At 44.6% G+C, this 27,322-nt stretch overlaps 3 protein-coding genes across 12 annotated transcripts; 1 reads left to right on the top strand and 2 right to left on the bottom strand.

The window, feature by feature from the left end:
* On the bottom strand, positions 1-7,985 carry LOC118374397 (uncharacterized). 3 transcript variants are annotated; one of them, XM_035760807.2, is made up of 12 exons: positions 7,806-7,985; positions 7,661-7,731; positions 7,184-7,291; positions 6,062-6,257; positions 5,897-5,950; positions 5,610-5,805; positions 5,472-5,508; positions 3,991-5,344; positions 1,919-2,011; positions 720-1,747; positions 519-630; positions 1-171 (listed from the first exon to the last, which is right to left on the bottom strand). In XM_035760807.2, exons 2-12 carry the CDS (start codon positions 7,700-7,702, stop codon positions 53-55), a joined length of 3,339 nt encoding a protein of 1,112 aa, XP_035616700.2. In that variant the 5' UTR covers positions 7,703-7,731; positions 7,806-7,985; the 3' UTR covers positions 1-52. The 3 variants fall into 3 exon arrangements, with proteins under 3 accessions (XP_035616700.2, XP_035616701.2, XP_035616702.2); XM_035760808.2 differs by having other exon boundaries at positions 519-627; XM_035760809.2 differs by having other exon boundaries at positions 720-1,690.
* Positions 7,986-8,492: 507 nt separating this feature from the next.
* LOC118374395 (UPF0575 protein C19orf67 homolog) lies at positions 8,493-13,523 on the top strand. 8 transcript variants are annotated; one of them, XM_035760798.1, is made up of 8 exons: positions 8,493-8,698; positions 9,554-9,626; positions 9,789-9,987; positions 10,188-10,332; positions 10,638-10,738; positions 11,380-11,616; positions 11,849-12,010; positions 12,977-13,523. In XM_035760798.1, exons 2-8 carry the CDS (start codon positions 9,578-9,580, stop codon positions 13,125-13,127), a joined length of 1,044 nt encoding a protein of 347 aa, XP_035616691.1. In that variant the 5' UTR covers positions 8,493-8,698; positions 9,554-9,577; the 3' UTR covers positions 13,128-13,523. The 8 variants fall into 8 exon arrangements, with proteins under 8 accessions (XP_035616691.1, XP_035616694.1, XP_035616693.1 ...); XM_035760801.1 differs by having other exon boundaries at positions 9,537-9,626; XM_035760800.1 differs by having other exon boundaries at positions 9,531-9,626.
* Positions 13,524-16,997: 3,474 nt separating this feature from the next.
* Positions 16,998-19,307, bottom strand: LOC118374403 (small integral membrane protein 28-like). Its single transcript, XM_035760815.2, has 2 exons — positions 19,062-19,307; positions 16,998-18,241 (listed from the first exon to the last, which is right to left on the bottom strand). Exons 1-2 carry the CDS (start codon positions 19,170-19,172, stop codon positions 17,825-17,827), a joined length of 528 nt encoding a protein of 175 aa, XP_035616708.1. The 5' UTR covers positions 19,173-19,307; the 3' UTR covers positions 16,998-17,824.
* Positions 19,308-27,322: the final 8,015 nt, after the last annotated feature.

The following is a 27,322-nucleotide window of genomic DNA, read 5'->3' as shown; positions in this document are numbered from 1 at the left end:
AATTAAATAGGTCTGGGCTGGGCTGGGCTGGGCTGGGCTATGGGGGGATTCATCATGGCTTGAACTTTTTACCACTTCTCTTTTTGCAGGGGAAGCAAAATAAATTTGCCAGGGCAGCTGTAATCCGCAGGAGGAGACACTGTTTTTTTCCCAGCTCATCAGCCACGGTATCTGAACAGGTGACAGAGAACAGGGGATGACATCAATTGTTAGATTACTTGTTAGATATTACTGCTCAAGCATTTCGCTACACTCGCACTAACATCTGCTAACCATGTGTATGTGACAAAGTAAATTTGATTTGATCTACTAGGGCAAATCATAAAATAAACTTTTGCAATGGAAAACAAAAACACAATTATTTTAGTTCACGGATGTTCCTCCCTGTTACTGCCGTTTAATGAATAAGACCCTGATAACTTCATCATAGTCTCTTCCTCTAACGTTACAATGTGGTGAAATAATATAATTTTGTTGAAGACATATAGACATGTTGACTAACAGAAAGGAGGGCTTACCATCATTGCCAAGGGGAGCCATCTTGTTCTTCTTCAGGGTCTTCTTGCAACCACGCTTCCAATCTCCTGACTTCCCCACTCCTTCCTTCACTGCCTCGTCCTTCCCTGTCTTCTTAGTAGAGAGAGAAACAGATGAGTTGGTGCCTCAATCAAAAAGCTACAATAACTTAACAACCTACTGGTTAATGGTAGTCTGCTTACCTGTGTGGAGGTGCTGTCCACAAGGTCTATGGAGAGGGAGCTGCTGCTGGCCTTCTCCAAGCTAGCAGAGTCACATTTCTTGTTGTCGTCGATCGCAGCCCCATCCTCTTGGTCCTCTTCCAGGCTTTCCCCCTGGGCCAAGAGTTTCTCTGTGAGGGTGATGTCACTCTTTGAGGAGCTTGAGGAGGAGCGTGACCTCCCCCTACCATGGCTCCTACTTGCTCCCAAATGGCCGTCAGAACTCCAGTCCTGGGCGTGGTCGTCTATGACATTTGCGATGGTGTCTGCCATGCAATAGATGGCTCTCTCGCCACCATAGCGTACGGCGCGCAGTTGAGCCCGGTTGGAGTCCGAGCGCAGGGACAACCTTTTAGCCGCAGCCTTAACGATGGCCTTCATTGCATCTTCCCCCCTGAATTGAATGCTCTCCTCCAGGCTGAAGAAGACAGAGATGTCAGCATACTTAAGGGCATGCTGGACCTCCAGAAAGAGATCCTTCATCAGCCTGAAGGGGTCGTTGGCCCTCCTAGCCTGGGGGGACTCTGAGGCCTCCAGTCGGCGCATGATGCCCTGGAGGATGAGCTTCAGGGTCTGGGGGCTCATAACGGTGTCCCTGGGAGTGCTGAGAAGGGGGATGTCCGCTTCGATGAGGATCTCACCCGGCAGGAGAGAGGGAATCTTCTCCAGGAGGTCCTCCCTGGCCTCGGTGGGGGTCAGGGAGCCGATACTCACCTCAGAGACATCAGCTCCCCCAACCTCTTCTTCCAAGATCTGTGCAGAAGCTGCCCATGCTGCCTGAGTGGTCGTTAGGGAGCCCTCAATCATGGAGGTGCTGGGGACTACCTCATCTTCATCCAGACAGGGGTTGACCGCCAGGGTCTTTGCAAGAGCTGCCTGTGCTGCCTTGGTTGAGGTGGAGGGCTCCGAGTGTAAGAAAGTCATGACACTCGCGACCACCTCATCTTCTTCCTCTGATGAAGAAGGACACGGAGTGTCAGGGAAACTGTCCCTGGCACCACAATCCAATCCTGATAAAACACGCTCAAATTTTGAACTGGTTCTAAGCCATATCCATGTATAGCACTATGCGGTATTTGGTACATTTACTATAATGGTAATGCACTGGTTAATACACAAGTTATTATATGGTTATTACAGGGTTAATACTGGTCATAATGGTAAACAGGTTATAAATGTACCTTTCTGGATGATGACACTGGCACTGTAAACGTCGTTGCAGGTCCGGTTCAGCATCTGTTCCATCCAGGCAGTCAGGACCTGGCAGATGGCCTCTAGTCAAATCAACATTTATTTAAAGTGTTGCTTCACACACACATGTCACAAAACACTTTACAGAAAAGTAGAAAGAACAGGAGAGAGAAGAGAAAAAAGGAGACTGCGAAACAGACCAGTCATAGCTGCAGGAAGTAGGGGTGTCGAGGGTGCTGCACCCCCGATAAATGTATGTATGTATGTATGTATGTATGTATGTATGTATACACACACACACACACACACACACACACACACACACACACACACACACACTGTTCAAAATAATAAAAGGGAACACTTAAACAACACAATGTAACTCCAAGTCAATCACACTTCTGTGAAATCAAACTGTCCACTTAGGAAGCAACACTGATTGACAATAAATTTCACATGCTGTTGTGCAAATGCAATAGACAACAGGTGGAAATTATAGGCAATTAGCAAGACACCCCCAATAAAGGAGTGGTTCTGCAGGTGATAACCACAGACCACTTCTCAGTTCCTATGCTTCCTGGCTGATGTTTTGGTCACTTTTGAATGCTGGCAGTGCTTTCACTCTAGTGGTAGCATGAGACAGAGTTACAACCCACACAAGTGGCTCAGGTAGCTCATCCAGGATGGCACATCAATGCAAGCTGTGGCAAGAAGGTTTGCTGTGTCTGTCAGCGTAGTGTCCAGAGCCTGGAGGCGCTACCAGGAGACAGGCCAGTACATCAGGAGACATGGAGGAGGCCGTAGGAGGGCAACAACCCAGCAGCAGGACCGCTACCTCCGCCTTGACCTTCATGACCTCCAGCAGGCCACAAATGTGCATGTGTCTGCTCAAACGGTCAGAAACAGACTCCATGAGGGTGGTATGAGGGCCCGACGTCCACAGGTGGGGGTTGTGCTTACAGCCCAACACCGTGCAGGACGTTTGGCATTTGCCAGAGAACACCAAGATTGGCAAATTCGCCACTGGCGCCCTGTGCTCTTCACAGATGAAAGCAGGTTCACACTGAGCACATGTGATAGACGTGACAGAGTCTGGAGACGCCGTGGAGAACGTTCTGCTGCCTGCAACATCCTCCAGCATGACCGGTTTGGCGGTGGGTCAGTCATGGTGTGGGGTGGCATTTCTTTGGGGGGCCGCAAAGCCCTCCATGTGCTCGCCAGAGGTAGCCTGACTGCCATTAGGTACCAAGATGAGATCCTCAGACCCTTGTGAGACCATATGCTGGTGCGGTTGGCCCTGAGTTCCTCCTAATGCAAGACAATGCTAGACCTCATGTGGCTGGAATGTGTCAGCAGTTCCTGCAAGAGGAAGGCATTGATGCTATGGACTTGCCCGCCCGTTCCCCAGACCTGAATCCAATTGAGCACATCTGGGACATCATGTCTCGCTCCATCCACCAACGCCATGTTGCACCACAGACTGTCCAGGAGTTGGCGGATGCTTTATTCCAGGTCTGGGAGGAGATCCCTCAGGAGACCTTCCGCCACCTCATCAGGAGCATGCCCAGGCATTGTAGGGAGGTCATACAGGCTCGTGGAGGCCACACACACTACTGAGCCTCATTTTGACTTGTTTTAAGGACATTACATCAAAGTTGGATCAGCCTGTAGTGTGGTTTTCCACTTTAATTTTGAGTGTGACTCCAAATCCAGACCTCCATGGGTTGATAAATTTGATTTCCATTGATCATTTTGGTGTGATTTTGTTGTCAGCGCATTCAACTATGTAAAGAAAAAAGTATTTAATAAGAATATTTCATTCATTCAGATCTAGGATGTGTTATTTTAGTGCTCCCTTTATTTTTTTGAGCAGTGTAAATGATTATTCTTTTTCTCACAAAATTTGTTAACTAGGCCTTTATTACTCGTCAGCAGAGCGGAGAAAAATACCTCCTCCCCCCATCGGCAACACCCTCACCCAAAAACATCTTGGTCACAGTGCAAATGGCAATAACAACAATAAAAATGGGGTAAAAGGAGACAAGACTACATAATAACTAACCTAGTGCCCTCTTGTCGTGATTGGAGAGTGAGGTGGAGGTCTGGGAGGTCAGGATCTGGGAGCTGCCCCCCTCCGACATAGCTGCCAACCTCACGCGAGGCTCTGCCCCTTCCTCCTCCCCAACCCCATGAGAGCAGGTGGAGTCGCTGTCCCACAAATCCTCCTTGCTGGATGTGGGAGTGCTGGGAGGCTGGTTGTGCTCCATGTCCCAAGTGCTTGTCGGCCAAATCTCCCCTGGCCTCTCCCTGAGCAGGGCAAAGACAGGGAGGGACCCCTCGCTGAGGGCTTTATGGACATCCCTTCCCTTGGCCCACCTCACTGACCCCAGTTCTCCCACACTGACGCTGGAGTGGAGTGTGTCTCTCTGGAGGTAAACCCTCTCCAGCTCCTCTGCCTGATGACAGAGGTTGAACCGTCTTGATCTCTGTGATGACCCAGAGCGACTCCAGCTGTTGTCCTCCCCCTCCTGGAGGGTTTCCAGGGCCATAATGGTGTAGTGGGCCCTTCCCTCTGAGCTCACATCTGGAGAAGACAGGCAGGTGGATGGATATGAGGCAGTGGATGGATATGAGGCAGTGGATGGATATGAGGCAGTGGATGGCCCTGACAACATGTTGGATGAGCTGTCGTCTCCATTTTCCAGTGGCAGAGGTCTGGTGAAGTTTTCTAATTCGCCCATGTCTGCCTCAATGGTGGACAACTGACCTAGGGCTGAGCCAATATGCTCATCCATCCAGCCCTGCTCTGGAATGGGGTGCAGGCCACTTCTGTTGGAGCAGGACACACTTGGATGTTCCAGATATAGTGGCTGAGCATCCACACACTCTGCCAGCTGACAGAGATTTAACGGCAACTCTGGCATGTTGGATCTGCTCGATCCCTGTGACGACCCAGGCCGACTCCCATTCCGGCTGTTGTTGCCTCTTCCAGACCTCATGTGGTGGATCCGTCTGGCAGCCTCCTGGGCACTCTCACAGGCATCCCTGAACAGCTCTGAGAAGATGCTGGAGAGCCTCTCTTTGGTCAGAGTGATGTTTGGATTGATCGTCTCCAGGTCATTCACACCAGAGGAGAAGAAGTCGTCCTGGGCATTCCTCAGGATGTTACTCACAGCCATGTCTGCTATACCCTGAAGCTCCTTGTCTGTCTCAGAATTGGACGTGGGGGGCTGCCTGCCCCAGAGCCTCCCCTTCGGCTCAGAGCTCCGCCAGTGGAACATCTCCGAGACGATCTTCAGCACCCCTGACCCTCGGCAGGAGGAGTGGGATGACTCTGGACTGTAGCTCCTGAGCAGAGCCATCGCTGGCAGGAGGACCACATAGGACATGTCCTCCAGGTCTTTTATGGTCACATTCTTAGAAAGAAATACGGAAAACAACAACTTTAAGTGACAGCATTTCCTTTTAGTTTTTAAGGTACACTTTTTGTTGTTGTTGTTGGCATGATTAGAGTCAGTAAAGAAGTAGAAATGGGAGACTTACCTTAAGTTTGAGGAACTTCCTGATGAGCTTCCGCTGACTGGAAAATAAAAAACAAACAACAAGAATCCTTGGTGAGTAGACTGGCTCCTAGATTATATTTTTTCTACTGCACATAACATGGTTCAGAGCAGGACTCACGGGTGAGACTTCAGGAAGTCCTCCAGAGAGAACGCCTCCTCTACATTCTCAGGTGTCATCTCACGGGGTGGGTCCGCCAGAGAAGTGGCATCGGAGGTGACATCAGTCTCTGGGGTTTCTGGGGTCAGGGGGTCATCAACAGATGGAGAGGGGTTCATTCTCACCTCATCCTCAGGTGTCAGGGGGTCTGGTGGCTCTGAAACAGAAGACTATAAGAATTACCACCGAACAAGCTAGTAACCACGACAACGATTCTATTGAATAACCACTGTGTCACCAAAACCCACCTGTTGTCTCCACCTTCGTCACTTTAGTGCCCTTCTTGATAGCTGGCAGGACACCTACAGAAAGAGGAGAGTCAAGTCATTCGTTGATCCTTCCACCATACTGTATGTCCTTTTATAATTATATCAATAAATCCAGGTATTTTGGAAGTGGTGATCAATACTCACTGTAACTGTTTGTCGGAGATAGAAGAGGTGGAGGCAGCGCCAACACACCAATGACTTGGCGGCTTGTTTTTTTTGCCTCTGCATTGGCCTCTCTAGCCCTTCTGGGCTCAATGGCCTCTCTGGCGTTCTTTTCAACCGTGGCCATCATTGCCTGATTGCTCAGCCTGGGGCCTTGTGGGGGCTTCGGCACAAAGTTCTGAGAGAAACATCGACAGCAGCAAAATCATATCACCATAGAAACCACCTATTTCACCATAGGCATGGTGGTACTAAGTGACATAAGGGTTAACCTTAGAATGAGAATCAGAATTAGAATCAGAATTCCAATGCTATTGGTTCTAACTAGTAAGTGACCCATGCATCATTATCTCGTTTTAAACACATTTAGCGACCAAAAATGGACAACCTGTGTCTTAGCCCTATACATCATTAGCATATGAATGTCAGCACTATCCACTTGACTAACAAACCAATCAAAATAGATGTCCAATTAAGGCAAATCATTTCTGAGTGGATGTGTCCTCCCAAGTGGCACAGTGGTCTAAGCTGTGTTACTAGAGATTCTGGGTCCGAGTCCAGGCTCTGTTGCAGCCGGCCGCGACCAGGAGACCCATGGGGCGGCGCACAATTGGCCCAGCGTCGTTAGGGGAGGGTTAGGCCGCCAGGGATGAACTTGTCGGGAGCAGTGCACGCTGACACGGTAGCCCGGTGTATGGTGTTTCCTCTGATACATTGGTGCGGCTGGCTTCCAGGTTAAGTGGGTATTGTGTCAAGAAGCAGTGTGGCTTGGTTTGGGTTGTGTTTCGGAGGACACACGGATCTTGACCTTTGCCTCTCCCAGGTCCGCACGGGGGTTACAGGGATGAGACAAGATTAACTACCAATTGAATACCTCAAAATTGGGGAAAAAATAAGGTAAATAATAAATTAAAAACAAAACAATTGAAGTGGGTGGGTGTTGCTTAGAGCCAACCAGTCCACTCTGAGAGGTTCTCCTGGAGTGTAATTCAGCATGCCTAACATTGCAAAACATTTTTTGAATGTTTTCCAATTGAACAGATAGGTATTTCACTCTGAACTGTTCCAAACGTTTTGCAACAAAACTCAAAAGCAATTTCTAACCTTCAGGGGGCTCTTCTTGGTGCAGTCCACCAGTGCTGGCAGCCTTGGTCCACCATGGTCGTCTGTCTGGGGCACCTGTTCTCCAACACTAGCTTGGAGGGTCCCAGCCTGGGATATAGGTACAAAATTAACTAAATTACACTTGAGACCTCCATTTTGAGTCCTCCTTTCCAACCATAAAGCATATCAGTCTGTTTTTGCATAGGCCAGTGGTTTTCAACCCTCTCCTTGGGGAACCCCGGACGTTTCACAATTTTGTTGTAGCCCTAAACAAGCAAACCCCATTAAAACCTATTCAAGGGCTTGATGATTAGTTGACACGTTGAATCAGGTGTGCTAGCTATGGAATACAGTGGAATGTCTGGGGGTCCTCTAGGAGAGGTTTTAAAACCTCTGGCATATGGTTGTACTACAAAAACAATTCCCCATTACGGAGACACACAGATAAATATGTTTTTCTTCGTATATGAGAATTACCTTTAGACGAACTCTCCTCAACCGTTTATGACTTTTACTCATTTTATTTTAAGACATCCTTCAGATTGGACCTGTACAACGATAGAAAAATAATAAACAAATACATTTTTTATAAAATGTTTGAACATTTTAATACAATACTTACAGTTACACAGAATTATCTTGTCCAGGCAAAGTAATGTCTTTGAACATGAGGATGACTGTCCTATGCAAACTATCAACTCAACTGAGCCAATCAATTTAATAATTTGTTGACTGCGTTTGCGTCATAGGCTCATATATTATGTCATGACAACATACACTATTACGCCAACTACAACAGCGCACAGTGACCACGCCGGGAGATTAATACATTTTCTGATCATATACGAAATCTCCCAAAAAGTTTCAAATGTAACGTAACCCAAATCACGTTGATTCAATGGGGTTTTATATATCAATGTTTCCCTCTGGTGGCAAGAACCGAAAGAGACATACATCGATGTCGAGCCGATTGTCATCAGTCTGCACTCCGCAAACTAACTTCTGAACTTTTGATAGTTAGAATAATAGAGTTAGAATAACATAATTAGTATAATAGAGTTAGAATAACTTTATTCATGTAGCTGGTATGGATACTAATATTGACAAATCAAAGCATATTTTTTCATACCAGTGTTGTCAAACAAACGATGATATTTTGCTTGACAATGACAGTGGTGTAAGATATATGGTATTTTTTTTTGTAATTTTGCAATCATTTATTTATTAGTCTGCATAGACAGAATGGTTGTCTATCTCCAATTATGTATATAAATAAGCCCACATAACTGTCAAGAGGTTTTGTGCATGTTTCGGCCAGCAGAGGGCTCCGCTCGCTCTTTTCTAGGGGTCGCTTCACGCGCTCACGGTAGTAGTTATCGCGCTAGGCTAGCCTGCAGACTGACAAATTCAGTTGAGACGGGTCTGAGCGTCAGATGTAGAAGCCAAGGGAAAGAGAGGAGGCTGGAGACGGAGACCAGTTGAAAACCGTACTTGTCAAGTTCTTGGACCGACGGTGTAAGGCGCCGCACATGAGCTCTACAATGATTCAGAGGAGTGGGGAAAGTGGCGTAGGTGTAACTTAGTTAGTTAATAGCTAACTATCCTCAATTCGTGAAAGTACTGGCTAAGTACGCGTAGAAAGTTGTAACAACTTGTGAAGTGTTCAATTAATACAACACACAAGAAAACAGTTTCTTAAATTGCAGTTGCTAGCTAGCTAACAAGCTAAAGCTAGCTAGCTAATGAAGGATGAAGGATTTCGAGGTGTCAACCGAAAGCGAACATGGGATATTATTAATTGGTCTTTACACTTACTGATAATTTCAAAATAATATTTAAATTCTATCGTAAACAATGTGAAGAGGGGTTTGTTCTCTGCCCACTTCATTTTATGGATAAAGAATCAGACATGAAAAATAAACAAATGAATGAAAGTTAAATCATGGTCCATATCATTTGGATCAAAAATTAACATAATACCAGAGTCTCTCAAATGTAATATTAATTGTCGTTAATTTTAAAATAAAATATTCTAACTCACTCCAATCTTCTGACATAAGAGCAGTCCCAAAATAAGTGGTCAAGAGTTTCTGGGTCACAACCACAAAATACACATTTGTTATCAGTAACTATTTTGAATCTAGGTATAATAAAGGTATTTCTATGGTAGATTCTATTAATGAGTTTGTATGATACTTCTTTCACCTTATTAGATACACAATATTTGCCAGACAACAGCGATACTTTGTTCCAGTTCACTTGTCCTAGGGCTGCATTCCAGTATATTTTAGCAGAGGGAATAGTAACATCTTGACAGTTTCTTATATACATGTTATTACATTTATAGTTTAAGATGTCAATTCCTTCTAGCTGTATTGAGGCTACAAAGAAAGCATGGAACAGGGGGAGACGAAAAATAATCCTGAATCATCACCAGACACAGGTGAGTTACTGTCAAAATGCCTAGGTAGCTTAATAATTATGTACACAAAAAAACGTGCTACACTCGCAATAACATCTGCTTACCATGTGTATGTGACCAATACAATTTGATTTGACTAGGCTAATCAAACTCAAGTCAACATAATTTCCCGAAATTTCTCAGACTCTGTGGCGCATGTAGAGGATAGTGCTTTGGCGCCCTCATGTGGCGACCAAATGGACAGCACAGGTGATGCGAATTTGGAGTCCATGTCGTCATGCCAGGATATCAACTTGATGGATCAGAAGCTCAGACCCATTGAACAGCAATTCCAGTACCTGCTGACTAAAGCAGATGAGTTTCAAACAAACCTTTTATCCAGGTAATGTTAGTCAGTTAGGAAAGTTGTTAATGCAGTCTAAGATAATGATAGGTAGAGGTTAGGTGAGTCAATGAATAGGGCAGCTTAACTATGCAATTACATTAGTAGGGTTTACATTTATTGTTTATTTATCAAAGGGGTTAAAGTAATACATAATGAAGCCCTGTCCTGTGACATAACCATGTGTGTGTTGTCTGCAGGAGTGACATTCTGCAGAAGGAAATCTTTGCTTGCGTGGTTCCTACTTTCCTGCGGACCTGTCAGCCCTACTTCACTTACCTGGAGTCGACAGCTCGCAGCACCCTGCCCCAGCGCAGGCCTCTACCCGTGTACATCCGCTCACGAGTAAGAGCCTCGAAACTCAACCCTACTCATATGAATCTGTCCTTAATTCATGCACCTTGGTTGGAAAGGGAGGTAGAGGCAGTGATCCCTTCCCTTTGCACTCTTTATTGATATTAAATGTATTCTACACTTCAAACCAACATAAATGTCTCTGTGAATCAACTTTGGACAAGAATATAGGCTTAGGAGAGGTTTGAGAACTAATAGAGAAGGATCAAGAGCGATGTTGTAGACTGAGAGTGGTGTGTATAGAGTAAGTGTGTGTATTTGTCTGTCTGTATTTATGTGTTTGTCCATCTCTCCAGTTGTTAGACTTCTCCCAGAAGCTGTGTGCGAGGCTGGAGCAGCTGGTCTTGACCTATGCCTCCTTTGACTTTCTCTCTCTGGAGGAGGCTGAGCCGGCCAGGTACTGTACTTACCAGAAGAGGCTGGTTGGAGGATGGCCTCATTGTTATGTCTGGAATGGAGTCAAACATGGGGTTTCCATGTGTTTGATACCGTTTCATTTCTACCATTCCAGCCATTACAATGAGCCATTTGGCATAGCTCTTCCCACCAGCCTCCTCTGGTACTTACAACATAACATCTGAAGGCTGTGAGCCACCACAAACACACAGATGCACATACAAACGCATATCGCCGCTGTCGGGTAAAAACCTCATCTCCAAAACAGACACTTTTCAAGAAATTGAAAAAACTCCCATATTATTATTATTTTCAACAAACATTATATTTTGACATTTCTGAAGCTGTTTTGAATACATTTTCTTGGTCTTAGAGTCATGAAACGTTCAGATTACATTGAGAGTTAGTGCTTTCAACACGATTTTAGTTGCAAGGTTTTCATCAGAGTGACTATGTACCAACACCTACTCTTGAATACCTGTATTTAGATCCACAAATGGAACATTGCGGAGTATGACCCAAATATATAGAGGACAGATGCATGGACTTGTCAACCCTTATTCTCATTTGTCTGACATTCATTCCACAATTCTTCATCCAACCATTTATGTATCTATCATTCTCCCTCTCGCTCCATTCCAGTGTCTCCCATTTCTACATTGGCAAGTGTCAGATAGACCGTGTGGGACTGTCCATATACAGGTACTGTCGTCTAGCCCCGTACCTGGCTGGGGTCCACACTGGCCTGTACAAACGCATGCGCTGGAATGTGGAGAGACCCAGCGAGAGCCTACAGGAGGAAACGGATGGCGAGAAGGAGGGACATCCAGAGGAGGACAGGCCAGTAGCAGGGAAAGAGCGAGCCACCGAGACAGAGTAGTGAGTGAGAGAGAGGGGGTGGGGGGTAGAGTATGGGTTAAAGTAAGGCATAACATGCCAATAAACAATCATTGTAATATTAGTGCCAAGAGAACTTTGGGACTCTTTTGAACTGAGATGTTCGATGACAATGTACATTTCGTAATTCAGGCCTAAGAACAGTCGATCAGATGGCATCTCACTGCCTCTGTGTGACTGTGTGTGTGACTGTGCGTGTGTGTTTCTCGAGCAGCTACTTCCTGTGCTACGAGGAAGTCACTGAGGAGCCAGCTGAGGGGGGCGATGGAGTGGGTAAAGGGGAGACGGTTGCTATATGCAATGTGGTTAAGATGTGGTCAATCGGTCAGTGGGTCCAAATGCAGCCTGAACCCATAAAAGATGACATCTACGAATGGTACAAAGTCACACTCAGATCGCTACGCAACACTCTTTCATCTTTGACTTGTTTAAAGAATACTTAAGAGTAACTTTTCTCTGTATACATCAATGATGTCGCTCTTGCTGCTGGTGATTCTCTAATCCACCTCTACGCAGACGACACCATTCTGTATACGTCTGGCCCTTCTTTGGACACTGTGTTAACTAAACTCCAGACAAGCTTCAATGCTATACAACTCTCCTTCCGTGGCCTCCAACTGCTCTTAAATGTATGCAAAACTAAATGCATGCTCTTCAACCGATCGCTGCCCACACCTACCGACCGGTCCAGCATCACTGCTCTGGACGGTTCTGACTTAGAATATGTGGACAACTACAAATACCTAGGTGTCTGGTTAGACTGTAAACTCTCTTTCCAGACTCCTATTAAGCATCTCCAATCCAAAATTAAATCTAGAATTGGCTTCCTATTTCGCAACAAAGCCTCCTTCACTCACACGGCCAAACATACCCTCGTAAAACTGACTATCCTACTGATCCTTGACTTCGGCATTGCACCAGTACATAGCCAATCTGTAAATAGCCCACCCAACTACCTCATCACTATATTGTTATTTATTTTGCTCCTTTGCACCCCAATACCGCTACTTGCACACTCATCTTCTGCACATCTATCACCCCAGTGTTTAATTTGCTATACTGTAATAATTTCGCCACTATGGCCTATTTATTGCCTCACCCCCCCCCTTATCCTACCTCATTTGCACACACTGTATATAGACTTTCTCTATTGTATTATTGACTCCATGTTTGTTTTATTCCATGTGTAACTCTGTTGTTTGTGTCACACTGCTTTGCTTTATCTTGGCCAGGTCACAGTTGTAAAATGAGAACTTGTTCTCAACTAGACTATCTGGTTAAGTAAAGGTGAATGAATTTTTAAAAAATAATAAAAAGTACCGTGTGTGTGTGTTCATTCCAGGGTGCTGTGCTGTGTTCCACAGGCTGGGTACCACAGGCTGTTGTGTCTGGGAGTGGAAGAGCCCTCTGCCTGTGCCGCTACTGACTGCCTTGTGGGGATGTTGTTTTCTCAACAGAGCCCAGTGGCAGGCCCCAGTCATGAAACAACATAACAGAGACAAGCCACTGTTCTAGTACTTCCTTTGGTCATATCATGTTCTCGTTGATTGAAGGATTTAACATGGCTTATTGTTAGTTTTACATTGTGTTATGTTCGGCTAATGTTTTCAAATCCAAGTAACTATTAGGAAGGACTTTTAAGAGCTGAACTCTCGTTCCTACTAGCCAATGTTTTCCTTAAGGTTCCTTACGTATTGTATAAAAATGAATATAATTTATAAAGACAGCAAGTTTTATTACCAATTCCCTACCAGCTAGTGATACATTTGAACTGTATCTGATGTCTGTTCATATTCAAGGTTTTATTGAGCGCTAATGTATGTTACTGTATTGTGTGGTTGTTGGAAATCATTTTGTATGATGTTAAGAATAAAAGTATTGACCTGTCATTCATTTGTACGGGAGCATTATTTTATGAAATAAAACAATTTATGGAAAATATATTATTGTGTTTCATTAAACAAAAATACCTTTATATTTTAAAAACATGGGGTCTCTGTACTGTACTTAAAGTGTAAATGATTTGTTTGTAAACAATGGAGTAAATAGCCAACTGTGACAACTAGGCAGAATGAAGACCGTTCTGTTTCAGGATACTTTTCCTTGCCACAGTTATTTTTTGCTCACTTGAACCATCTAGTGGTGTCATCGCAATGTCTTACGGTGGGCTCAAATCACTGGCACCCCTGACTGGCAATGCACAAACAATACTTTATAATACAATATAATTATAGAGAACTCAAAATACCAACGTGAGAAATACTATACTTTAATGGAACCCACCAAAATAATTTATTGATTTAATTAAAAATCAATGTCCTCCAAATCAAGGTTTCACAATTAATGGCACCCTTAAATATTATTGTAAATAACATCTACCAAAATTAAACCAGGAATTAAATTCCACTTATTTAAGTTTATCTAAGTGTTAATGAACTATATTGAGCCATTACAGCACTTCCTTTTTCACTAGGGTATAAAAATGAGGTAACACGCATGCAATATCCCTTTGTCATCCAACACCATGAAGAAAAGAAAAGTTCAAAAGGGACAGATGTTTGTAGACCTTCAAAAATCTGGTAATGGCTACAAGAAGATCCACAAATGATGGAATATACCACTGAGCACTGCCAGGGAAATTATTTAAACATTCAAAAGATATGGAACAGTTGAAAACCTCATGGGTAGAGGACGCAAATGCATTTTGCTCTCCAGGATAAGGAGGAGGATTGTGAGAAGAGAAGCAACAAAATCCCCAAGAATCACTGTGAAAGAATTGCAGGCCTTGGTGGCCTCTTGGGGTCACCTGGTTTAAAAAGACGCCACCTCCACAACCACAGGCTCTTTGGAAGGGTTGCCAGAAAAAAGCCCTTAATGACCCCCAAGATACAGACGCAAGCGCTTGGAGTTTGCCAAACATCATTTAAATTATGATTGGAAGAAGGTGCTCTGGTCAGATGAGACCAAAATTGAGCATTTTGGTCAGATACAGCATTGGCATATTTGGCGTCGAAACAGAGATGCATACAAGGAGAGGCACCTCATACACATGGTGAAATATGGTGGTGGGTCAGGGATGTTTTGGGGCTGTTTTAATTCCATAGGTCCAGGGGCACTGGTCCAGGGGCACTGGTTAAGATTGATGATGTAATGAATTCCACCAAGTATCAAGCAATTTTTGCTGACAATCTGGTTGCATCTGCCAGAAGGCTGGGACTTGCCCGGGTCAGGAAACTGGCACTGTTCCAGAAGTCTTTCCCCCTTAATGACCACATCAAGTTGGAATACATCCATTGTGTTTCTCTGCCTCGTTCCTCCAACAGAGATGTAGTCTGGATCAACCCCAAATACTTTGTTGCAGAAGACGATGAAGAGGTTGTAACATCAAGCAGCACAATGCCTGATAATCCTCTTCCTCTCGAGTCAGTCAGGCTGCCTTTTTGAAGCAGTTCCCACAGACTGATGTTTCTGATGTAACCACAAAGGTCTGTGGGAAAGCCTGTGCAAGACCAGGCTCAGATGGAGACAGAGAGGAACAAACCAAAGGTGACAAACCTTGATATTGTTCCTGTTATTCTTGTCAGGAAATTATTTGACTCTGTCTTCCCAGATTCATGTTCAATCAAGCAGAAATACGGTTCATGGGAAGACGTCCCACTTTGCAATGATATGGTTGAGCACATACATATCCAGGTTCAGAAAGAGGCATTGAAATACCAGAACCAAAGACTGTTCTTACACACTCTGAAGAAGCTCAATGATGAGCCAGACAAGATGGCCAAATTCTTAGAAGACGTCTCACTCTCTATCAAATGTCCTATCTTGTCACATTTCCATGTCCCCTAGACAAGACCAAGCTGGAGCTTTGCATTGAGAAAGCCAGCGCTGACAGAATGAAGATTACTCCTCACCCCACTTGAGGAGGTAAGCTACGCTGTATTCTGTGTTGTCTCATTGATAATATCGGTCAACTTATAATAATAATGTTGTCTGTCCTGTACTGAGCTGCAGCTTCAGCATTGAACAGTTGCAGATGGTGATGGCTTCCTGAGTTTTTTTTTCCCACCACAGGAGGCCTCTGAGGAGAGGTGGGCTAATAATAATGTCTGGGTTGGAGTACTGGAATGGCATCAAACACATGGAAACCGTGTGTTTGATGTGTTCAATAACATTCCGTTGGTGCCATTCCAGCCATTACTATGAGCCCGTCCTCCCCAATTAAGGTGCCTATAGTTTCGACTCACCAACTCTCTTTTTTCACAGGAACCCGAACCCTTCTGGATGAAGGGATGGATGAGGAAAATAATAAAAAGAAGAAGAAGGAGAAGAAGAAGGGTTGCGGCTGGTTCTGGGGTTAGTTTTTCCGTAGGAAAAAAAACAGAGAAAGATTTGTGGATGGAGGATTGTCGCAGGCGCGGATACTAGAAATCACATCCACACAAACCAAACGTATGGACGCACACACATTTACACGGAGGTAGATATAACAACAAAGCCTACCTCAGATCCCAAACAGACAACATGTGTGGCCTGTCTAATAGCATGTCTTATTTTCCATTTTGGGATACAGGATGTGTATTTATAGCGTGTTCTCTGTAATATCTTATTTGAAATATAAACATAGTTTATTTTATGTATTTTGCATGACTTTTTATTCTAAAGACATATCTTTTATATGACTTTTATTTCTGATATATTTCTTTAAATCCATATAGAGGAGCCTGATTCTCAATGTAACCAATAACCATCCATTTGATTGTTTTATGGTGTAGCCTGATAATCTGTGTTTTTAACATATGGTTTTTGATTAGATAAACACATTTACTTTGCTGAAAATACAGTATGTTTAGAATTTGGGGCTTTTGTGATCATTTAGAGGACTTTTCAAATTAATTAGTTAATTAACAGCAATTAACATTTGGTGTATAAATACGCTTTAAATAAAAACACTTCCATGAATAGTCTAGTTATCTGAAGCGGATCATTTACAAGAATAAATGGTACAAAGAGTAGAATATGAAATACTGTAGCTGCTCCTGAGGATTGTTTGGCCGAAAGTGGAAAAAAATCTAGTTGTACCCCTGGACATTTCTAACACTTCTTGACAATCTTGCTCAGAAACACAGCAAGACCACAGCTGTAATGTAAGGCAGGTGTTTGGAAAGGAGAGCTCACCTCTACATTCGGTAGTCTACATGATATGACCAAGTAGTACCATAGTGGGGCAGCATGGGATTATAGCTTCGCAACCTCGGTGTGTAAGTGATGATGACGGAACTCCCTCAATCATAACCATGCTAAGATATTTTTCGTATTCTTTATTTAAAAACTATATAACACTTTGTACAAAGATATTACCTGTAAATTAGAATGCATATCTGTTATGTAGTCTATCAAACATATCAGGTCTGAGGTTTTTAGGAGTACATTCATGATGTGATTCCAAGGAATGAAGGGAATTATTAACCTGGAGAAGGTCTTTGTAAGCCTGGGCACCAGTCTTGCTAACATTCCACTCCTTGTCACCCCTGTCAAAGACATGGTGCCCAGGCTAGGTCTTTGTACCTTCTTACATATAAATACAACACTATTACATATGAGACTTCTGTAACCTTCTTGCACTTTGCACATTGTCATTCTTCAGTCTCCAAATAGGGGCCAAGCTGATACAACACAGAAACAGGAGTGTTGTAAGCATGGTGTGGCTCATACAATGTGTGGAAGTAAAAATGGGAGATCATGTGTTTCATTTAGGAGATAAAAACCACGCAAATGAATTGCATATTATGTTTTGTATTGTTGAAGGAGTTTTATTTGCCTACTGTAACCTACGGTTTGTACATAGTCCGCATATGTCCTCTCTAGAGAATCTAGATGTACTGTATCCTGTACAGCCAATCAATACAATTTCCAGCTTCCAGCTTTTAATGCAATTGTACACTCCTCTGTGTAGAAAGCTGGTACCCACAAAAGATGATCTCAGGTCTGATGTTTTTACATAATCCATTTAAATCCCCTTATTCTAAAGAGCTTGCTATATGGAGTCCCTTCAAAAGCAATCTCTTAGTTCTAGTCCGAAATTATACCATATACCCTACTACCTACATAGTGCACTACTTCTAACCAGAACCCTATGTGGGCTATATAGGGAATAGGGTGCCATTTGAGAGACACTCCCAGTGTTCCCCAGTCACACGTAGCGTCCACTGGACTTGATCTCCGGACACAGGCGGGCCTCCAGGTCCTCTATCTTCATGGACTCTTTCCGGCTGGTCAGACTGGCGGCACGCGTGATCTTGGTCAGCGTCTCCTCGTAGGGCGGCGGCAGGTAGACCATGACGAACACACTGTCCGACATGTCAGAGCTGCTGCTGGTGCGGCGTTCGCCGTGGCTGGTGAGCGAGGAGAGGAACTCTTCGCTGCTCTCGGGGTCCTGGAGGTCCAGGGTGATGATTTGGGCCAGGCTGAGCTTTGGAGAGGAGCACCTCCAGTAGGCCAGGAGTACCAGGAGGCCCAGCATGAGGAGGGAGGTGACGGGGAGGACCACGTAGAGGAGCAGCTCTGACCTCCCTTCCTGGTTGAGGTTCAGATCATTCCAGTTGTAGCCCTGGTGGTTTTGAAGGGGAACGGGTTAATAAATCATAAATCACGTAAATTGAAAGGACAGAAAAAAGATTCCCATAAAATACATTCAGGACTATTTTGAAGAATTGAAATCAGAAAATCAGTAATGTGTTCCACTGGATCAGTGTTGATCCTTTTCCATCTTCTCAAACCTGAACATACATGGTTGTGAAATCAAGATATCCTACAGAGGCTCAATAGAGCTTATGCCTTTTGATATTGCCTGAGTGTTATATTCCCCTGTTGACACAATCAGTGTCCCAAATTCACCAGACCAATCGGTTTCAGTGCTCAGATAACGCTGATCCTCATCTGGATGACTGACTAAAGACCGATCAACATCACTCCACTCTGCTGAAAGCTTTTCTTTGCCATTGCCCTGACATGAACTGCACTCACAAGCACTCACCATAGACATGACATCCAAGACTATTTTAAGGCACTCAACTAACAACAGCAAGTGTGTAACCTGCAAAAGTCTGTATAGCCCAAAGTATGTGGAGTCTGGCTGAAGTACCTTGGACAGCGATCCTCCAGTGAGGAAAAATAAAAGATAATATAAAATAAATTAAAAATTAAAAAGTATTTTTCAGAATGATTTTCAGTCTGCTCGTTAGATTGTTAAACCACTATGCCACCTACCTACTCCTAGGTGTCAAGCAAAAAAAGTTAACTCAAAATCTGCTGCAGCTCTCCAGGACTCGGGTTGCCTACCAAAACTCTCTGGGTCTCACAGCAGTCTATATGTAAAGACAACCACTGAATCAGACTCACTCAGTAACAACAAGCTGATGATCCCTTACCTGTAACTGTCTCTCCACCATGGGGGGAGAAGGTGACCCAGTCACCCAATCCATGGACCCTCTGCCGGCTGGCCCAAACTTCATCCAGCTGCTGTCCAGTAGCGTTCTCATGCTGCCGTGGTGTCGTGGTAGGCAAACAAGGGCCAAACTGAGTAGCAGAACTCAAGACAAACACGTCCGAATACTAAGCGAGCGCGCGAAACAGAGGTCGATTTGGTCGGTAGCGATCCAGCTGTGTGTCGCTCAGTGCCCGAACAGAGTTTGACAGAGAAAGCAGCAGCAGCCAGGGGTAAGGGGGGAGTGGTGAGACATATCGTGTGCTATAAGCAGGGCAGAACAGGATCCAGGCCAGGGAACCGCCCAATGACTGTGAAGCTAAAAGTCCAAGGGCAATCTCCTCTGGGGGGATTTGAGGTAGCTAGTTTTGGCTTTATTGGAGTGAATCGAGGCAGGGAGGGAGGGGACAATGGTTGTCCCCATTTGTCAGTCAACATCGGTGTGATGATGGTAGCTGTATCGAGAGTCTAGACTAGTAGCCACATGGAAATGACTTGGGCAGGATAATTGAATATCTTACAATACAGACGGTAAGATGAAATATAGATTACACAGCTGCTGCTGGACCATTGAGTTTGGTGTTGTTTTGTTTTATTTTCACATACACCAGATAGGTGCAGTGAAATGTGTTGTTTGTTGGCTCACATCAACACCATTATCCCAGAAACCCTAGACCTACTCCAATTTGCATACTGCCCCAACAGATCCACAGATGATGCAATCTCTATTGCACTCCACACTTCCCTTTCCCACCCGGACAAAAGGAACACCTATATGAGAATGTTATTCATTGACTACAGCTCAGTGTTCAACACCATAGTTCCCTCAAAGCTCATCACTAAGCTAAGGACCCTGGGACTAAACACCTTACTCTGCAACTGGATCCTGGACTTCCTGATGGGCCGCCCCCAGGTGGTAAGGGTATGTAACAACACATCTGCCACACTGATCCTCAACACAGGGGCCCCTCAGGGGTGAGTGCTCAGTCTCCTCCTGCACTCCCTGTTCACCCATGACTGCATCACTGATCACTGACAACGATGAGAGCCTACAGGGAGGAGATCAGTGACTTGGCAGTGTGGTGCCAGGATAACAACCTCTCCCTCAACGTGATCAAGACAAAGGAGATGATTGTGGACTACAGAAAAAGGAGGACCGAGCACGCCACCATTCTCATTGACGGGGCTGTAGTGGAGCAGGTTGAGTGCTTCAAGTTCTTTGGTGTCCACATCACCAACAAACTATCATGGTCCAAATACACCAAGACAGGCGTGAAGAAGGCACGACAACGGCTATTCCCCCTTAGGAGACTGAAAAGATTTGGCATGGGTCCTGAGATCCTCAAAATGTTCTACAGCTGCACCAGCGTGAGCATCCTGACTGGTTGCAACTGCACGGCCTCCGACTGCAAAGCACTACAGAGAGTAGTGCGTACGGCCCAGTATATCACTGGGGCCAAGTTTCCTGCCATCCAGGTCCTCTTTCCCAGGCGGTGTCAGAGGAAGGCCTAAAAAAAAATGCAAAAGACTCCAGCCACCCTAGTCATAGATTGTTCTCTCCGCTACCGCACGGCAAGAAGTACCGAAGCGTCAAGTCTAGGTCAAAAAGGCTTCTTAACAGCTTCTACTCCCAAGCCGTAAGACTCTTGAACAGTTCATCAAATGGCTACCCGAACTATTTGCATTGTCCCCACCCACCACCATTTTTACACTGCTGCTACTCTCTGTTTATTATCTATGCATAGTCACTTTACCTCTACCTACATGTACATATTACCTCAATGACCTCGACTAACCGGTGCCCCCGCACATTGACTCTGTACTGGAACCCCCTGTATATAGCCTCGCTACTGTTATTTTATTGTTGCTACTTAATTATTTGTTATATTTCTATTTTATTTTATTTCTATTTTCTTAATTGTTGTTAAGGGCTTGTAAGTAAACATTTCACTGTAAGGGCTACACCTGTTGTATGCGGTGCATGTGACAAATACAATTCGATTTTGATTTGATTTGACGCACACACACCCTTGATAGGAACCTGAAATCCTGACTCAAACAGGTCCGTTTGCTCTTTGGTTTCAGGCATAGGACGGACAGAGCTAAAGAGGTCACACTGACAGATAAGAGATTGAGGTTGTGACGGAGTGCCAAATATCCCACAGACAGCAGCCAAACACAACATGTCCAGTAATGAAGTGATGCATTAGAACAGTGGGACAGAGAGTAAAGGTCAGGATTTAGGACAAGGAAACATAAGGTTTACAGGAATTAATCCTTTATAAAGGGTATTAATGGTGTTAAAAGCTGACCTGGCATTTAGGTTGGACACCATCGGCTGTCAACCATCAACTAGCGTCATCAAGAAATGTATTGGATGAAACATTTGGCATGGAAATATAGGTCTCTGTGTACTGTCTGTGTGATCTCAATTTGTGTGATTGTTTTTACTGTGTGTCATCAGAAAACACAATGTGATAACATTATATTCAAGTTTCAACAATAATCATCTCTTTTATACGACCGTTTACCTCCAAACGTTGTCAACCTGTTGCTGTCTCTACTGCTCTGTGTGTAAAACCATTTACTTATAGAATGTCTTGTCACACAAAGCCATGTCACTATTTGCCAGTGAAATGTTTCAACTAGTTACACAGTTGAAGTCATTAAAACTTGTTTCTCAACCACTCCACAAATTTCTTGTTACATCCTCTGAGTCAATTGGTGTACATGTGGATGTTGAGGTGTACATGTGGATATATTTCAAGGCCTACCTTCAAACTCAGTGCCTCTTTGCTCGACATCATGGGAAAATCAAAAGAAATCAGCCAAGACCTCAGTACAAACAATAGTACGCAAGTATAAACACCATGGGACCACGCAGCCATCATACCGCTCAGGAAGGAGACGCGTTCTGTCTTCTAGAGATGAACGTACTTTGGTGCAAAAAGTGCAAATCAATCCCAGAAGGACCTTGTGAAGGTGCTGGAGGAAACAGGTACAAAAGTATCCTTATCCACAGTAAAACAAGTTCTATATCGACATAACCTGAAAGCCACTGCTTCAAAACCACCATAAAAATGCCAGACTACAGTTTGAAACTGCACATGGGGACAAAGATCATACCTTTTGGAGAAATGTCCTCTGGTCTGATGAAACAAAAATAGAACTGTTTGGCCATAATGACCATCGTTATGTTTGGAGGAAAAAGGGGGAGGCTTGCAAGCTGAAGAACACCATCCCAACCGTGAAGCATCATGTTGTGGGGGTGCTTTGCTGCAGGAGGGACTGGTGCACTTCACAAAATAGATGGCATCATGAGGGAGAAAAATTATGTGGATATATTGAAGCAACATCTCAAGACATCAGTCAGGAAGTTAAATCTTGGTCGCAAATGGGTCTTCCAAATGGACAATGAACCCAAACATACTTCCAAAGTTGTGGCAAAATCGCTTAAGGACAACAAAGTCAAATTAATGGAGTGGCCATCACAAAGCCCTGAACTCAATCCTATAGAATATTTGTGGGCAGAACTGAAAAAGCATGTGCAAGCATGGAGGCCTACAAACCTGATTAATTTACACCAGCTCTGTCAGAAGGAATGGGCCAAAAATCACCCAACTTATTGTGGGAAGCTTGTGGAAGGCTACCCAAAACATTTAATCCAAGTTAAACAATTTAAAGGCAATGCTAACAAATACTAATTGAGTGTATGTAAACTTCTGACCCACTGGGAATGTGAAGAAAGAAATAAAAGCTGAAATAAATCATTCTCTCTACTATTATTCTGACATTTCACATTCTTAAAATAATCTGCTGATCCTAATTGAACTAAGACAGGGAATTTTTACTACTACCCCTGATTAAATGTCAGGAATTGTGAAAAACTGAGTTTAAATGTATTTGGCTAAGGTGTATATAAACTTCCGACTTCAACTGTATAAAAGCATTTGAGACAAAAAAAAATATATAACACCATTGTAATGTATGCTTTATTTGACCAAATCCTGACATGCACTGTTAGCCACTGCCAGAGGTCTTTACCTTTAGCTCAGACACCAGATGCTTTAGCCCGGATAGCTTGGATAATACCTGCCAGTCTGCACAGCGCGATATCAGCCCTGAGCATATCAGACTGCTTTATTCCACGACATTGCCGGATTCCTGCTGAAAGCTCTGGACCATTACACCGGATCATCGCAGCTAGCTAGCTTCTACCAAGTGGCTATTTTGGCTAACGCCCTTGTCCAGAAGCAAGCACCAGTTAGCCTCAAGCTAGCCTAATCTTTCGGCTAGCAAACGAAGTACACCAACTACAATACCTCTCTTGCCAAATGGCCTGGACCCTTTGTTGACACAGCAGCTGGTCTGCTGACGTGATTTGGCCGATGTGCTCTCAACCAGCCTCTGCTAGCCCCAGCCCACTAGCTTTTTTGAACGCCGTGTCTCCCGCTCGCCCAGCATAGTAACGAGTACCGAACGGCTCCCTGTGTCATCTATTGCTGCTAATTGGACCCTATGATCACTCGGCTACACAGCTGATGCCTGCTGGACTGTTCATTAACACGGTACTTCATTTTGTTTATCTGTCAGCCCCAGCCTCGAACTCGGGCCCTGTGTGTAGCTAACTGACCCTCTCTGCCCATTCATCGCCATTTACCCGTTGTTGTTGTCTTAGCTGTTTACCCGTTGTTGTCTTACCCGTTGTTGTCTTACCCGTTGCTCTCCCAATCAACACCTGTGATTGCTTTGTGCCTCTCTCTAATGGCAATATGCCTTGCATACTGTTGTTTAGGGTAGCTCTCATTGTTTTATTTTACTGCAGAGTCCTGCTCAACATGCCTCAAATAGCTCCTTCGTCCCACCCCCCACACATGCGGAGACCGCACCTAGCTTAACTGGCGCCTCCAGAGATGCAACCTCTCTCATCGTCACTTAATGCCTAGGTTTACCTCCAATGTACTCACACCCTACCATACCCTTGTCTGTACATTACGCTCTGAATCTATCCTACCATGCCTAGACATTTGCTCCTTTTATTCTCTGTTCCCAACGTACCAGACGACCAGTTCTTATAGCCTTTATCCGTACCCTTATCCTACTCCTCCTCTGTTCCTCTGGTGACGTAGAGGTTAACCCAGGCCCTGTATGACCCCAGGCGCTCACATTTGTTGACTTCTGTAACCATAAAGGCTGTGGGTTCATGCATGTTAACATCAGAAGCCTCCTCCCTAAGTTTGCTTTATTCACCGCTTTAGCATACTCCAGCAACCCTGATGTCCTAGCCGTGTCTGAATCCTGGTTTAGGAAGGCCACCAAAAATTCTGAAATTTCCATCCCCAATTACAAAATTTTCCATCAAGATAGAACTGCTAAAGGGGACAGAGTTGCAATCTACTGTAGGGATAGCCTGCAGAGTTATGTCATACTATCCAGATCTATGCCCAAACAGTTAGAGCTTCTGCTTTTAAAAATCCATCTCACCAGAAATAAGTCATATGTGAATTGATTGAATTGATTGCCCCCCATCTATTGTCAGAGTTCCTACTGTTAGGTCCTACAATCTAAGCTAGATGCCCTCAATCTCACACAAATTATCAAGGAACCTACCAGGTACAACCCCAAATCCGTAAACATGGGCACCCTCATAGATATCCTCCTGACCAACTTGCCCTCTAAATACACCTCTGCTGTTTTCAAATAAGATCTCAGTGATCACTGCCTCATTGCCTGCGTCCGTAATTGGTCTGCAGTCAAACAACCACCCCTCATCACTGTCTAACGCACCCTAAAACACTTCTGCGAGCTGGCCTTCCTAATCGACTTGGCCCGGGTATCCTGGAAGGATATTAACCTCATCCCGTCAGTAGTGGATGCCTGGTTGTTCTTTAAAAAAGCTTTCCTCAACATCTTAAATAAGCATGCCCCTTTCAAAAAATGTAGAACAAAGAACAGATATAGCCCTTGGTTCACTCCAGACTTGACTGCCCTTGACCAGCACAAAAACATCCTGTGGCGTACTGCACTAGCATCGAATAGTCCCCGCGATGCACAACTTTTCAGGGAAGTCAGGAACCAATATACATAGTCGGTTAGGAAAGTGAAGACTAGCTTTTTCAAACAGAAATATGCATCCTGCAGCACTAATTCCAAAAGGTTTTGGGACACTGTAAAGTCCATGGAGAATAAGAGCACCTCCTCCCAGCTCCCCACTACAATGAGGCCAGAAAACACAGTGACCACCGATAAATCCACTATAATCAAGAATTTCAATAAGCATTTCCCTACGGCTGGCCATGCTTTCCACCTGGCTACCCCAAACCTGGCCAACAGCTCTGCACCCCCTGCAGCAACTGGCCACCAAATCGAGACAGCTGATGTTCTGATAAAGCTGCAAAATCTGGATCCCTACAAATCAGCTGGGCTAGAGAATCTGGACCCTCTCTTCCTAAAATTATCCGCCGCCATTGTTGCAATCCCTATTACAAGTCTGTTCAACCTCTCTTTCGTATCTTCTGAGATCCCTAAAGACTGGAAACAGCCCCGGTCATCCCCCTCTTCAAAGTCTAGACCCAAACTGTTACAGACCTATATCCATCCTGCCCTGCCTTTATAAAGTCTTCAAAAGCCCAGTGAACAAACAGATCACCAACCATTTAGAATCCCACCGTACCTTCTTCGCTATGCAATCCGGTTTCCAAGCTGGTCACGGGTGCACCTCAGCCACGCTCAAGGTCCTAAACGATATCATAACCACCATCGATAAAAGACGGTACTGTGCAGCCGTCTTCATCGACCTGTCCAAGGCTTTCGACTCTGTCAATCACTGTGTTCTTATCGGCAGACTCAACAGCCTTGGTTTCTCAAATGACTGCCTCGCTTGGTTCACTAACTACTTCTCAGATAGAGTTCAGTGTGTCAAATCGGAGGGCCTGTTGTCCGGACCTCTGGCAGTCTCTATGGGGGTGCAACAGGGTTCACTTCTCGGGCAGACTCTTTTCTCTGTATATATCAATGATGTCGCTCTTGCTGCTGGCGATTCTTTGATCCACCTCTAAGCAGACGACACCATTCTGTATAAATCTGGCCCTTCTTTGGACACCGTGTTAACAAACCTCCAAAAGAGCTTCAATGCCATACAACACTCCTTCAGTGGCCACCAATTGCTCTTAAATGCAAGTAAAAAGAAATGCATGCTCTTCAACCGATCGCTGCCCGCACCCACCCGCCCAACTAGCATCACTACTCTGAACGGTTCTGATTTAGAATATGTGGACAACTATACGTCAACTATAGGTGTCCAGATAGACTGTAAACTCTCCTTCCAGACTCATATTAAGCATCTCCAATCCAAAAATAAATCTAGAATCAGCTTTCTTTTTCACAACAAAGCCTCCTTCACTCATGCTGCCAAACATACCCTCGTAAAACTGACTATCCTACCGATCCTTGACTTCGGCGATGTCATTTACAAAATAGCCTCTAACACTCTACTCAGCAAATTGGATGCAGTCTATCACAGTGCCATCCGTTTTGTCACCAAAGCCGATACTACCCACAACTGGCCAAACCCACTGGCTCCAGGTCATCTATAAGTCTTTGCTAGGCAAAGCTCCGCCTTATCTCAGCTCACTGGTCACCATAGCAACAACCACCCGCAGCACGCGCTCCAGCAGGTAGGTATATTTCACTGGTCATCCCCAAAGCCAACACTGTCACGCCTTGATCTGTTTCACCTGTCCTTGTGATTGTCTCCACCCCCTCCAGGTGTCGCTTATGTTCCCTGGTATATTTATCCTGGTGTTTCCTGACTCTCTGTGCCAGTTCGTCTTGTATATTTCCAAGTCAACCAGCGGTTTTCCCGTTCTCCTGCTTTTTGCATTCTCCTTTTTCTAGTCCTGCTGGTTTTGACCCTTGCCTGTTTCTGGACTTTGTACCCGTCTGCCTGACCATTCTGCCTGCCTTGACCACGAGCCTGTCTGCCACTCTGTACCTCCTGGACTCTGATCTGGTTTTGACCTTTTTGCCTGTTCACTACCATTCCCGTGCCTACCCCTTTGGATTAATAAACATTGTAAGACTCCAACCATCTGCCTTCTGTGTCTGCATTTGGGTCTCACCTTGTCCTGTGACAAACACCTCCTTTGGCCGCCTTTCCTTCCACTTCTCTGCTGCCAATGACTGGGACGAATTGCAAAAATCACT

This window comes from Oncorhynchus keta, chromosome 10, assembly GCF_023373465.1.
Source record: "Oncorhynchus keta strain PuntledgeMale-10-30-2019 chromosome 10, Oket_V2, whole genome shotgun sequence".
In the NCBI taxonomy this organism is placed as follows: Eukaryota; Metazoa; Chordata; class Actinopteri; order Salmoniformes; family Salmonidae; genus Oncorhynchus; species Oncorhynchus keta.
The sequence above is the reverse complement of the archived record's forward strand: the minus strand, read 5'-3'. Positions and strand labels throughout refer to the sequence as shown.

Coding starts and splice junctions, on each gene's coding strand:
- LOC118374397 (XM_035760807.2), bottom strand. CDS start 7,702: ATGAGTAAAAGTCATAAACGGTTGAGGAGAGTTCGTCTAAAG. Junction 6,258..7,183: donor CCAAGAAGAGCCCCCTGAAG/GTTAGAAATTGC, acceptor TGTTTCTCTCAG/AACTTTGTGCCGAAGCCCCC. Junction 1,748..1,918: donor CAGTGTCATCATCCAGAAAG/GTACATTTATAA, acceptor GTGTTTTATCAG/GATTGGATTGTGGTGCCAGG.
- LOC118374403 (XM_035760815.2), bottom strand. CDS start 19,172: ATGAGAACGCTACTGGACAGCAGCTGGATGAAGTTTGGGCCAGCCGGC. Junction 18,242..19,061: donor TGGTGGAGAGACAGTTACAG/GTAAGGGATCAT, acceptor CAAAACCACCAG/GGCTACAACTGGAATGATCT.
- LOC118374395 (XM_035760798.1), top strand. CDS start 9,578: ATGGAACAGGGGGAGACGAAAAATAATCCTGAATCATCACCAGACACA. Junction 10,739..11,379: donor GAGGAGGCTGAGCCGGCCAG/GTACTGTACTTA, acceptor GCTCCATTCCAG/TGTCTCCCATTTCTACATTG. Junction 12,011..12,976: donor AAAGATGACATCTACGAATG/GTACAAAGTCAC, acceptor TGTTCATTCCAG/GGTGCTGTGCTGTGTTCCAC.